The 14194-nt window shown below is 41.9% G+C and overlaps 1 protein-coding gene across 3 annotated transcripts in view; it reads left to right on the forward strand.

Annotated features, from left to right (window-relative positions):
• The first annotated feature begins 3225 nt into the window (after window positions 1-3225).
• The window catches only part of FLACC1 (flagellum associated containing coiled-coil domains 1), a 35524-nt gene continuing 24555 nt past the window's right edge, over window positions 3226-14194 (forward strand). For 2 of the 3 annotated variants that reach the window (XM_037043619.1, XM_037043621.1), the window contains exons 1-3: window positions 5904-6334; window positions 8970-9124; window positions 9622-9693. In XM_037043619.1, coding sequence (XP_036899514.1) covers window positions 9012-9124; window positions 9622-9693 — 185 coding nt within the window. In that variant the 5' untranslated portion in view covers window positions 5904-6334; window positions 8970-9011. Of the gene's footprint in view, window positions 3608-5903; window positions 6335-8969; window positions 9125-9621; window positions 9694-14194 lie in introns of those variants that run through there. The other variant, XM_037043620.1, reaches the window with a different exon arrangement.

Here is a 14194-nt window from a genome sequence, read left to right on the forward strand (position 1 = left end):
CCCTCCCCTGTCCTCTCCTCCCTTGGCATGTTGCTAATCATGTGGTAGACCCCCTAGGAGGAGGAATGGGACAGACGAGTGGTCTCATGCCACTCCCATGTGGGCCCTTGCGCAGCTACTCCCTTAAGCATTAACCCTTAGGGATAACATTTAGGCCTCAGCTATGTTTTAGCTCTAGGCTCAGAAAAGCAGCAAAACCAGACAAGTGATGCCGTGGCTGCCATCAGGACCAGCTGCACTGACTAATGACCTCCTCCCTTGGCACCCAGCAATCAGTGGAGACCGCAGCCCTGAAAGGGCACACCTGGAAAGCTGATGGAACATTCTATTGAGATCCTCCTCTGAGACCTCCCCTAAAATCACCACCCTTAAAAACCCTTAGGACAGAAGGCCCAGTGTGCTTTCCCCCTTGGGAGCATGCCTTTCCTGTCCCCCTCCTCTTTTTCCCTCTTAAGCTCCAAGGGCCCCTTTTTCTTGCCTCCCAAGCAAGAAACTTGTTTCCCAAGCCGATTTCTTCTACTGCTCACTTCTCCAACATCTGCGACTTTCTAAATAAACTTTCTCTTGTAGTTTGAGTCTTGGCTCTGAATTCTTTCCTAGCCAGAACTCAAGTACCAAGGTTGCTGAACTAAGGTCCAGTCTGACTCCACCATCTAACATCTCGTGCCACTTGCCTCTGCCAACACAACCACGGCTACCCTAAGTCAACACACTGAGGTTGGCATAACAGAAAAATGGGGAAAAAAACAGTTCTTCAATGACATTGCTGAATATGCCTCAACTCTGGTAGCACTGCCTCCATACTTTGTAGTTCATGAAATTAACGAACCTCTTTGATTTAAGCCACTTCAAAGATTTGGCTTTAAATACCCACTTCGGAAAACTCCTAAAGTGTATCTATCCCAGATTCTTCTTTGGAATTCCCAAACATGTAATAGACCTTACCACTTGGATGTCTCACTGCCAATGAAACTCAACATGTTCAAGCCTGAAGTGAGGCTCTTACTCCCCTGAGCCCATTTATCCTCCAGACTCTCCTGTCTCAATAAATGGCACCACCATCTACTCAATTTAAGTTAGAAACCAAGGAATCATCATTGCCTCCTTTCCCTCGCCCTGACATCCAATTGATCATCAAGTCCTGTTGCATACTCTCTACTTTCCATCCCACTGCTGCTCCCTTAGTTTAAGGCCACCTTTGTACCTCATTTGACCACAAAACTAGGTTCCCTGCCTCCTGTTTTGGTCCCTCCAATTATTTCTCTACATTGCAGTCAAAATGATCTTTCTAACATGCAAAACTAGTCAGATCCCCTCTCTGATTAAAACTGTGTCAGACTCATTAGAAGAGAAATTCCTGTGATACACTCCCATTGCATCTGGTAAGGACCTTAATGTAAGTTTCATTGTGCTTTTATTCAATTTATTGTGTTTCCCCTAACTAGTCTCTAATCTCTAAGGAGCACTGAAACTCATGTACAAGATCTGTCCAGAAAGTATCCAGCCACGTGCTATGAAAAGTAGAGACATTTACTGTGGGGGCCTGCTAGGCCACAGGGGATCAAGGACAGAGTTCTCCACTGTGAAAATGGTGGATGAACTTGGTTTCTGGTCCCTGGAGCCGGCGGGTACCTTGACATTTTCCTAACCTTCTCGTTCCCAGCCTTGAAGGATATAACAAGATTTTGGCATAGGTGTCATGTTCCAAGACGGTTATGAGAACATCTTGCCCTTTTGATAACTTAAGGGAGTGCACGAACTTTGAGAAACAACATTGTTTCTAGTTCCTTGCGGTCTTGCTTCAGGCGTTAGCAGTTTGTATATAAGACAGCTGTTCCTTGAATAAAGTTGCCATTTGCCAGCAGAGCATTTGGTCCTCTCCATTCTTTTAAGTCCCTCGCCTCACCTCGCGACCACCCTTGCTGCAGCGGGCTGCGGCAATTTACTGAAGAAGTTACAAGAAACATTGTACAAAGGACAACAATGCCTCGGTCTCCTTCAAAGTAGGCACCTTGGGACCTCACACAGTTCTCCCAATCACCATCAGCTGCCGCATTGCATTGTTCCGAACTTCATCGATGGTCTGAAATCTCTTTCCCTTTCAAAGATGATTTTAGTTTGGGAAAAGCCAGAAGTCACAGGGTGGTAAATCTAGGTGGTAGGGGGACTGAGTCACCTTGGTGATTTAATGTTCAACAAAAAACTCCATCGAGTTTCATGACTGAGAACACTGTTGTAATGAAGCTGCCAGTCACCAGTTGCCCATCATCAGGTGCCCATAGCTGCAGCCTTCTTTCTGCAGGGAAATGTGCAAGCTATGGCAAAATTTGATGCAGATTCATTGTTCTAGTCACTCAGTCATTTTTCAATGCCACAGCCACAGAGTACACATGGTCACTCAATAGCAATTATTGCCCCCACTGACTGGTACAGTGACGTCATCATTGTTCACACATACGCATTCCAGTCCATTCAACTGGACTTTTTCCAGACAGACCTCGTGTATTCCCACACCTGCATATTATTTATGCAGTAAATAATAATATGGAGTAGAATGAATGGATGGATTTATAAACAATGTTTACACACTATGGGTTGTAACTCATCAGTAGATTATGAAATTAATCTAGTGGATTTATAATCAGCTTTCATTTTAAAAGAGAATAGATGAGAATAGTATAAAATAAGCGTATTATTTCATACAACTTTTTATTACAAAGTATGTAAAATATATTTCCTACAGTGAGTTTCAGTAAAATATAATGAAAGTCATTGGTCTATAAGTATTTTCTCCTACAATGAGAAAAAAACAGCCTTATTTAGGGAAAAAAAGTCTGAACTCCCAGCAACTGAAAGACTCCTACTCTTGGAGATTTGCACTTTTACAGATTTCAAAGCCTGAAATTCAAGGATGAAAGTGCCCACTTTAGAGTTTTAGGTTTCTGTGGGCAAATGACAGAAGCTTAAAGTCCATCACGGATTCTATGTGGCAATTCTATGTGGCATTCTACTGCCATAGGCCAATTAAGCCTAGGAGTGCTGCTTAATTCTATTTCCTCTGAAAGTATAGCTTAAGTGTGTTTTGTCCTATGTCTTCGAGAATGCTCGTCCAGTCTTCTCTCTATAAGAGCAGAATGCCTGAGCAAATGAGGTGCCGCCATTCTGTTTCCATAGCAATAAAAGAAACAAACCTTTGCCAACCTTCTACCAAGGGCTAACCTCACAACTCAAGGCCCATCTCAAGAAAGTCTGACTAGATGAGTGACTTTCTCCCCTGCTTTGACTTTCATTGCAATATTGAAGACTCAAACTAGATTGTCTTTTGAAAGGACATTTGTGTTCATGCCAATTCAGCCTTTGTAAAAGCTTGTGACTGGATTCACTGGAAGTCTGTCTTTCTACACATACTCTGCAATTTCTGCTTTGGAATTTCAATCACTTGGAACGACCACTAGAGTCTTAAATTCTGGAACTTCTGGATTTGAGCTAAAATGAATTCTGATTTTGTGTTGATGGAAAACCATTTCTTTATACCATTATGGTGTCTTTAAGACTCTGGATGTGGGAAGAAACCATATGGGAAAAACAAATCTTTGGGCAGTCCAAGGTAAGCTCTTTGGAAAAGATGTTTTATATAATTATTTTTTTCTGATTATTAATACTAACCAGTGACCTTACTGAAGACTTGGCTGGCTCACTGATAACCACCAGGTGGCACATTCAGTCCACTCAGCCACAGGTAAAACCATCAGGAAGAGGCAGGAAAATAATGGGGAGAAAAAAGAACCCTAAATCACATCATGCATGCGTGCACACACATCCCTGTAATCTTAGAGCCATACAATGCAATATCCATCACTGTGAATGTATTAGATCTATCTATGCTAATATGGAAACATCTACCAGATAACCTCTTATGCAAAAAGAACCAGGCATGCCATAAGGTGTAAAGTATGCTAATTTATGTAAAAATGTTAAAGACTTTATATGTACATTATATATATAATTCCTGGAAGGATACTAAAAAAAACTAACAGTGGTTACTTCTTGGTAGAGTACATAAAATCAAAGGCTGATGTTTAGCTGGTGTGCACATTATCGAAATACTGAAATACTGCCATTCTGATTATAAGTATACATTGTCCAAGGCCCTCAAATGTCCTCCAGGGTTGCCCGACTCCTCCTCCTGGCACCCCCAGACTTCCTCATGACTCCTCACCCCCATAACTAAGAGGTTAATGCCTAGCATATGAGGTAGAAGTGGAGTCCTCCAGGACCCTCTTCCAGCCTTGTAGCCCATGTCTATTTTGATTATTTGATAACTTTGTCTTACTGGTTATTAAATATTCTGAGTATCATACTCATGGGTGTTTGGAGGGAGAGGCCTTTACTTTTTGAGCAAATGAATACACACCATGGCATAGTTTATAATAGGAAAAAAAGGAAACAAAACTTTCAAAACAAAACTGGTTAAAAAATGTAAATGGAGAAAAATACAAAACAAAAAAAAAAGCAAAGAAAAAATTACCAAAAATATAAAAAATAAATTTAAAAGGAAAATGTGTAAATAAAACAGAAATTGTCATGATGATATAGAAACAAATCATACACTTGCTTTAAAGATTTTAAGTATAATTTAAATTATAGATTTGCTTTAAATTTACTTTAAAATAAGATGGTGTTGGAGAGGTGGGCTATATGAATGAGATTAGTTACAAATTTAACTTCTAACTGCTGAAGCTAGGTGACTGATGAATTCATTATACTCTCTTCTCTATTTTTGTATATTTAAAAAGTCACTCCACAGTAATCATGTTTAAAGATAATATATGTATAGTGACATTCAAAGAACCTCATGACATAATTTTTAAAAAGATTACTACAATTTAAGTAGATTCTGTTCCTGTTTATGGACAATTTTGTAAATCTATTTCTTTAGACTAGAGAACATTCTAGAAGACCCTAACCAAAATATCTCCAGTGGTCTTTTCTAGGTGTTAGTATTTACTTCCTTAGGATTATAATTTTCTTTACAATCAGCCTATTTAACTCACAGAGAAAGTAAACCTATTCTCCCCCAAAAGTTAGAAAGGAAAGCTTCCATAAACAAAATACCACTGAGGTTCATTATATTCCTAAACTCAGTTACCAGTTTCTGAGAACCTAATATGTGCAAGGCAGTGTGCCAGGAACTTTGATGACATGGTCTCATTTCGTGTGCAGGACTGCCAAGGGAGGACTGTACTCCCATTTTACAGATGAGCAAACCGAGTCAGGAAACTGAAAGTTAATTTCTTCAGGTCCCAGAGCTGGTAAGCAGAGGAACCTATATGCAAAGTCGGTTCCACCCGACTCCAATGCTCAAAAAAAATTTTAGTAAACAATGTTGTGGAGGAAGAAAATCATAATCCTGACATTCTGGCCCAATTTAATTGCCATTTTAAAATATATTCTTCCCTAACCCTTTTTCGTGTAGGTACATACTTTTACATAATTGTATTCACTGCATACATACCATCTTATAGCTTTGTGCATGAGCATTTCTTCATGTTTCCACAGGCTCTCAAGTGGTCAAATAAAATCTATGTAAAAAACTCCATTGATTGTAACATTTTAGCTTTAAAATTTTTTTGCCACCCTTCATCACACCACTCTCCCTTGAAGGGGGGCGTACCCACCCCGCCCTCCCACTAGCCGGCTCACGCTCAGGGATGCCTACCCAACGGACACGGTCCCTCAGGGATTCCAAGGCGCTCCGAAACACTGGCGCGCGAGGGAAACGTACGCGACGTGGGCGCAGGGGAAGACGTGCGCGCGCCGCAGCTCTGCGCCTGCGCAGACTCGCAAGGCTGAACCCGGCGGCCAGAGGCGAGTTCCCCGTTCTGGTCGTAGGTTAGGTGTCTGCGACAGTCCCTGGACTTTAAGTGTCAAGAGTGGGTACTGAAGCAGCCCCTCCTTGATGCGCATGGCCCGCAGGCGCTGCTTCAGTTGTATCCGCAGGTTCTGCTAGGCGCCGCTCACAGCCGCCGCCACATCGGATGTGGGCGGTCCCGAGGTCTCTACGGCGCCTGTGGTCCTCTGGCGTTAATTTTAATTTTAATTTTTAATATTATCTATAATATTGTAATGACCGTTACGTTTTTGCAGTTTCATCTGTGGATCATTTTCTCCTCGTTGAGCTGGTCCCTGTGGTTATAATCACCCAGTTTATAATCCAGCAACAAATATTTATCAAATAGGCGTTTTGTACAAGTTGTTTTGCCAGTCCCCGTGGGGGCACAGAATGACATGGCAAAATCCACGCCTTCAAGAATGGTACAGTCCGGACAGGCAGGAATGGAAGAGGGAGGGCAATTGGTTGCTGGGAGCTGGCCTGCCTTCGCCTGTCACTTCTGCCTCAGCATTGGCCCGTCCTCACAAAAAGCAGATACCACGTCCTAAGCAGAAGCAAAGCTACTCTTGCTAGTGCTGCATCCTCCTTTCAGATTGTCACCCCAATTCTAACCCCTGTGGCACTGTCTTCTAGCCTGGGGTGCTGCACCCCGTCTGCTTCCCTGACCTCCTCTCCCTAAGATCTCCTGGCTAGGGCCCCAAACACAAGGGAGCACAAACAGGTAAGGCGGCCTTGTCACCTGGGGTTTAGGTCTTTGCTGTTTATCCAGCCTCTTGGCCTCCTTTCTAGCCCTAATCTCCACTCCACACCGACCCTGGGCTCAGACCATGTGCACATCCTACCTTTCTTCAAGGTATTATCTCTTGTCCTGGCTCCACAGCTCACTCAGTTCCCTTCCTGAGACGACCCTAGTACCTGCACACTTTCCGAAGGCAAGGTGCAAATGTTTGATATCCCCAGCATCTAGCATGGTACTCACAGCAGGAGCTGTATTTGTGCTCTTAAGTGAGCATGTGTAGGTGTCCCAGAGTCACTTCATGACTTTGAGTCTGAGTTTCCTCATCTGTAAAAATGGATTTAATGTTATGGTCCCATTTAGCTCTAACTAGGTTTCTCAAGCATCAGTTACATTAGAAAAAAAGGTTTCTTTCATTTTTCAGCTGATTCTTAGGCAAATTTATTTCAGTGAACTAATGAAAACCAGTCACTGACAGAAATTTTAGTTAAATCTGTTGACGTAATGCTTCTGATGGTCGCTTGGGTCTCATAGCATTTTGGGTGTTAATTTTTATCAAATAATCCACAGACATTCAAAAATCAAATCGTGTTAAAAATTCACTAATGAAATGTTACAATTTCTTCCCACCCCTCTTCTTGGTTATGTTCCTCAGTGTGCTTTCTAGAGATTTCCTAGAGACAGTTATTTTCAACTCTTTTCGCTATTTCTTTTGGAACTTCATGCTTCTAAATAATTTGTCTCTGTTTGTTAATTTTTCAATTTTAAACATTCTCTATTGACTTCCTGCTGTGGTAGATGAGGATTTCACATATTCATTCTCCTGCCATTGCCCTCCCACCAATTACAGTCACAATTTACTTTTTTGTTAAATCAGTTTATGTTTACATAAATATATGTGTGTATGTACCTTGCTATGATTATATCTGCTTTCTTATACAGTTTTTTACCTGGAGTAATTATATAATTTTTTTCTTAGGTTTCTATGAAACCTATGTTTCTATTGCTAAATTTTCTGGGTTTTTATTGCAAATGCTTTGTGACAAATTACCACAGATTTAGTGGTAATTTGCAGCACTGGTTTATTGTTATAAATCAGATCAAGGTGTTGACAAAACTTTGTTCCTTCTATAAGCTCTAGGGAAGAATCATTTTCTTTTTCCAGTTTTCTAAATGCTGACCACTTTCCTTGGCTCATGACCCTTTCTAGATCACTTCTACCTGAACATTTTCTGATTAACTCTCCCACTGTCCTTTTATAAGGATGCTTGTGATTAGCTTGGGCTCGCATTAATAATCCAGATAATCTCTCCATCTCAAGATCTTTCACTTAATCACAGCTGTAAAGCTCCTTTGGAACAAATATATATATATTCACAGGTTCCAGGGATTAGAACATGGTTGTTTAGAGGGGGAAGGAGCACTATTTGACCTACCACAGGCTCCAACAGATCTGTGAAATGCCTATCAGTATTATTAGACGATCTACTGGTGTCAAGTTCTGAGTCTTGGGGTCTTGCACATGGAATCTGGTTCCTTCTAGTTCATATACATAGGCTATAGCATTTTATGGTATGCGAAGTGAGGAGGTTATTGTGCCAAACGTGCATTGACGTCACTTGGGCAATATTGTCTCCTCTCTCATTCTCTTTGTGTTGATGAGATTAACCCTCTTTTAATCCTGAACTCTGATTTTAGTGGGATTCTGGAAAGAAAAAGATAAACAAGTGTGATCATGTTTATCTGGTAGTTGTCTTTCATACCAATTTATAGGGATCTTTGTTTTTATTTTTATGGAGCCAAGAAGGAAGAGTTTTGACTGTAATTCAGGCAGGGAGCCAGGAATAAAAAACTGGGAGGCCCAGTTTAATTTGAGTAACAGAACTAATTTTCTAGAAAGTTCTGTGCAGAACCTGCTGTAAGAATTTCTCTTTACTCTCTAGAGAGCTAGTGTGACCTGATGGAAGAGCAAGGGCTTAGGAGTCAGGCAGACTTATGTTTGTTCCCAACTCTGCAACTTGCTACCTCCATGACCTCCCTGATCCTCATTACCCTCATCTGCAAAATTGGAATAAAAATAATTGACCACTTTTTGTGTGCCTGGCTCACAGTAAGCAGTCAGTTATGGCAAGTTTTAATGCTTTCAAGTCAAACCTTCTGGGTGGCAAAGGATGAAGTGTGATTCTGTAGTCAAGACCCTCGCTGTACCAGATCAACAGCTTCCAGAATCTACCATCTGTGCTTTGGGATTTCCCTGGGTTCTTCCCAATTTGTCTCTAAATATTGTTGCTTTGACTCTAATTGGTGTAACTCTCTGTTTTCCCCCCATAATTCATCAAGGGCCTCCTGACCTAGAAGCCAAGACAGCTCCATATTCCTGCCATGTACCCCAGCCCTCTCGTCTACTGCACCTGCTGGGACCCTTGCAACTTGGGACCACGGAAGCTAATCAAGACACCTCAGCCACCAAGAAAGACCTCCACAGGGAAGCCCCAGTAAGGATAGACTATGGCCTGGAGGCTTGGGGTCCATCTACAGGCTTCTTTCTTTCACAAGATTTTCAAACCAATTTGGTAGCAAAAATCCCAAGAGGGCTAGAAAGCCTAGCTTTGCACAGCTTTACCTGCCAGCCTGTTAGCTGCACATTGCTCTTGCCAGTCCTGCCTAGGTTTAGTGTCGCTTTAAATGAGAGTGTCTCAGAGTTAGTTGAGCAGAGAAAGCGGGGGTTCCAACCAAAGGGACCATGGCAGCTACCCCTCCATGTGGGATGAAGAGCTTTGGGAACTGGAGGACAACCTGTGCTGCCAACCCAGGGACCCCCCAGAACAGTGAACAAGTGCCTAGGCATTCAGCCTGAGGTTGCAAAAAGACTGTTGTCAGCCATGTATTTCAATTTTGGGTCTCTGTGCTGATCTACCTCATCTGGGAGTACTAAAACAGGCTTCTTAATTTCCATTTTTCTCCTTTTTTGCTATTTATTTTTTCCTTTCAGTCTAACTCTTCTTCCAGCTTCAAAAAAACAAAATCATGTCCAACCAACAACAGAAACTGCTGTCTCCCCAAAGTAAGTATTTGCACGCCTGTTGGGTTGGGAATGAAGTATGTGAATACAACAATCTTTCTCCTTGGCCTTTACACCCTTGCCTGACTTGAACTAATTCCTGCCAAGAAGGTCAGAGAATTGCCAGAACCTACTGCAATTTCCTCCTAACCTCAGATCCTACATATAGCTTCTATGGCCCATTGTACCCACAGCATTCAAAATGACCACAAATGAGCTCTCATCTGAGGTGCCCTGATAACCATTTCCCTAAAAGGGTACAATTCCTGATTCCTGTCACAGGCAAAGAGCCTCCCATTGGTAGTGTTTATCCTTTTACTGATTACTTTCCTGTGTCTAAGATTTTATATAAATTATAACTCTATGTTTTCTTATATAGTTAAAATTTTGCCCACATTTTATAAACTCAGAAATTTAACTTAGTTTTATGTCTTCCATGAGTCTTTGTATTCCATTTGTTTACTTATTTGGAAAATATTTACTGAGCATCTATTAGTTGCTAAACAGTGTTTCAGGTGTGGAAAACGGCAGTGAACACAACAAAGGCTCTGCTTTCTTGGAGCTTACAGTTATTTATGTATGGACATCAGGGAAAGTCCCTCTGTAAAGAGGACAGCAGAAACCACACTGACGTCTGGGCCAAGTACTCCTGGCAGAGGAAGCAGCAAGTTCAAAGGCTGTGAGTGGGAACTTGCTTGGCACATCTGGCCTATTTCAGGAAAGCAAAGAGGCCCATGTGGTTGGAATGGAGAAAGTGAGGCTAGAGTGGTGGGAGATGAGCTCAGAGAAGTAACAGATACAATAAATGTGGTTGGCAGAATAACGGTCCCCAAAGAGGTCCATATCCTAATCCCTGGACCCTGTGACCATGTTCTGTTACTTGCCAAGAGGAAATTAAGATTGCAGATGGAATTATCTGCAATTTCTAAACAGCTGACTTGAGGCAGGGAGATTATCCTGGATTATCTAGCTGGGCCCCATGTAAACATAAAGGTCCTTATATGTGAAAGAGGAAGTCAGAGTGTCAGAGGAGATGGGACAATAGAAGCAGAAGTCAGAGAGATGTAGTCACTGACTTTGAAGATGGAGGAAAAGGCAAGGGACAGATTTTCTCTTAGAGCCTACAGGAGGAATAAAACCCTCCCAACACCTTGATTTCAGCCCAGTAAGATGACTTTGACTTCTAAAACTGTAAGATAAATTGGTGTTGTTTAAAGCAACTAAACTTACAGTAACTTATTACAGCAGCAATAGGAAATTTATACAGTGAAGTTTGCTGGCCACTGTAAAAAAGACTTTGGCTCCAAAAGGGATGTTATATCATCTGGTAGTGTTGCCATAACAACAACAAAAAAAGACTGGGTGGCTTAAGCAACAGAAATTTATTTTCTCACAGTTTTGGAGCCTGGAAGTTGAAGACCAAGGTGTTGGCAGGTTGGTTTCCTCTCAGGACTCTCTCCTCGGCTTGCAGATGGCTGTCTGCTCACTGCCTCTCCAAATGGTCTTTCCTTTGTATATGTCCATCTCTGGGGCCTCTCTGTTTGTCCTCATGTCTCTTATGAGACAACTGTTAAGATTGGATTAGGGCCCATCCTAGTGGCCTCATTTTATCTAAAGGCCTTATCTCCAAATAGTCATATTCTGAGATATCAGGGGTTAGGGCTTGAACATATGAATTTGGGGGTGTGGGACAACATTTAGCCCCTAAGAGCTGGAAAGCCATCAGAGGATTCTAGGAAGAGTGACATGATCCAACTTACATTTTTGGAAAGACTAATCTGGCATTGAGAATGAGGACTACAGTGGCCAAGAGTAGAAGCCTTGGGAGAAGCCAGGGGAGACCAGAGAAAATGTAAGGGATCCAAGCAAGGGGTAATGGTGATTGGACCTTGTGGAAACAGTAGTGCAAACTGGTCGTATTCTGAATATATTTTGAAGGTATAAACCAATAATGTCTGCTAATGGGATGGGTATAATGTATGAGAAAAAATTTAAAAAGTCAATCCTGACTTCAGGATTTTTGGCTGAGCAACAGGAAGGATGGAGTTGCCGTTTTCTACAATTGAGGAAAACTACAGGAGGTGCACATATATAGGGCATTGAGCTTAGTAAGTTCAAATTGTTTCTTAATATTGAAGTGGCAATGTCAAGTAAGCAGCTGGGTGAACAGATCAGAGAGGTCTAGGCTATGGATACACATTTGAGAATCATCAGCATATGGTACTTAGAGCCCTGCACCCAGGTGAGATCTCCAAGGCAAGGAGTAGAGACAGTGGTAGGAAGGGGGGCAGAACTGAGCCCCAGAGCACTCCTGTTGAGAGGTGGGAAAGACAAGAGGACTCAGAAAGGACACGGAGAGGGAGTGGCCAGGGAGAATCATCTACCTAGTGTCCTAGAAGCAAAAGATAAAAGCATTCAAAGAAAGGTCTGATCGTCTGTTTTAAAAACTGCTGCTAGTCAATTAAGATGAAGCCTGGGCAGTACTGTTGGATATAGTAGCTTGCATCTTGGTGACAGCAAAGGGAATGATCTCAGTTGAGTCGTACTGGCAAAGCCTGATGGGAACTGGATCCATTCATAACAAGGAATTCACTAAATGCCTGTGTATGAGTGAAACAGTTCCTTATTGTCTGTCTTCTATGTGCTGGCACCCTGCCTGCATGATCATACCTGTGGATCTTATCTAACTTCCATTTTAATAGTCAAGCTCAAGGCCTCCGTCACCCAGTGCCTGTTGTTGGGAGGGACCTCACTAACATCCACAGCTCCACTCTGGCTGCCAACATTAACCCTTGCCAGTATTGTCCTCCTCTGGCTTTGCAACACAGTGATGAACACTTTGTGGATGTTTTTAAAATCCTCTATCAAAGACCTGCTGACTGTATCTATAACTTTCCTGGAAGATCCTTCAAGGCAAATTATTCCCTGCCATCCTCTAAGACCAATTCAGAGAATGCACACTTGGTCATTGTAGTCTGTCCTAGACTCCATGTCAGCTGGCCTCCAAGTTCTGCCCAGGTAGCGCTTGGGAAGGGAAGTGGAGCAGCCAGGCACAGGAGGGCCCGCTGCTCCTGCCCTCACTCTTGGGAAGAGGCTAAGGTAGACGACATTGACATAACCTTCAAGTGGGCACAGGAAGAAACTGCTCACCAGTCAGTTTATAACTTGGGGCTCTGTCTTCAAACATGCCATCTCCACTCTCTGAATTACATCCTGTTTGTGAATCCTCTGATTTTCTTGCAAACATATAATATGCTTTTTGTATAAAGTTTTCAATTCTTAAACATGAACTCTAACTCAACTGTTGTAACCATGTTTCAGCAGTTCTTGGGAGTTTTTGTTTTTGTTTTTTATGATATCCGGAGCCTTGAAAAATGGCAGTTGAAAGCTGGATGCTCTCAACCCCTGAGAGACACAATTAGCAAATCACTTTATCTTCCGTTCTCTATGGCACTTAACTTTTTTTCTTCTATTTTCAGTATTTAGGTGCTTTTTATCTCTTACTCTTGTTCCACTTCTCTTGGTACAAAGCACTGTGGTTTGCATATATTAACCATTCATTGAATTCATTAAATGAGAAAATGTTGATTGTTGTCAACAAAGTGTCAAAATTTGGTCAGTATAATTGGAGTAAGGTGAGTAACAGGTTCACAAGGACAAAAAGAGTAAAGATGAGTCAGTCTGGATTGATCCTACCTTTTACTTTTCAGTGAGAGAAACCCAATTATCTGACAAAATGAGTATCTATGTAGGCACACTCTGACCCTTCCAGAAGTTCTAAAGTCAATGCAATGCTGTGGAAGGTCTGTTTGCCCAATAACATTTACTAAGAGCAAAAAAAAGGACATAAATTCAAATCCGTGGTCAGCTTTTTTAAAGAGACCCAGTGATTCCCAACAAGGCTTTCTTGAATTCAAAGAAAACAGACCAAATTATCATTGTGGACATTGTAATTGGGAACATATGGTTGATTTAAGTTCATTTAAATGGTTCTAACTCTTAAATTACATGTGGACCTCACTGTATCATCAGTGTATATTGCTCACTCATGCCCATTTTTTAACACACAGACTCTTTTTGCCAGTGAAAGTTAAATTCAAAGGTTGGTAGTCATATCTAACGTAGCCAAATCTAGGGTGGCTAACACTCTCTGGAGGCCTCCTGGGGTCTAAACCAGACTGGTGGTTATTGACTAAGATGGAACTGCTTCTACCAGGAAAAGTCCTCCCAACCCCACTCACCACATCGAGAGTCAGCCACAGATTCTGAACCTGTCCCACCCTGGCAACCAACTCCACAACCCTTAATGATATTGTGGTAGTTTTGATTGTGGGTAAATGGAACTTCTAGAGCAGGTTTCAGTTGTCTATGCCACAGCAGCTGCCCTATGGTACGCATGCATGTGTCAGTATACTGGCCTGTTGGTGCCAAGGGGAGAGGCCTCCACATCATATACCTAGACCTACCTGTTTCTGTCAGCATGTCAAAAGGTAGTTACTCTTAT

This window comes from Sturnira hondurensis, unplaced genomic scaffold (genome assembly GCF_014824575.4).
Source record: "Sturnira hondurensis isolate 20B ecotype Veracruz unplaced genomic scaffold, ASM1482457v3 Scaffold0004136, whole genome shotgun sequence".
In the NCBI taxonomy this organism is placed as follows: Eukaryota; Metazoa; Chordata; class Mammalia; order Chiroptera; family Phyllostomidae; genus Sturnira; species Sturnira hondurensis.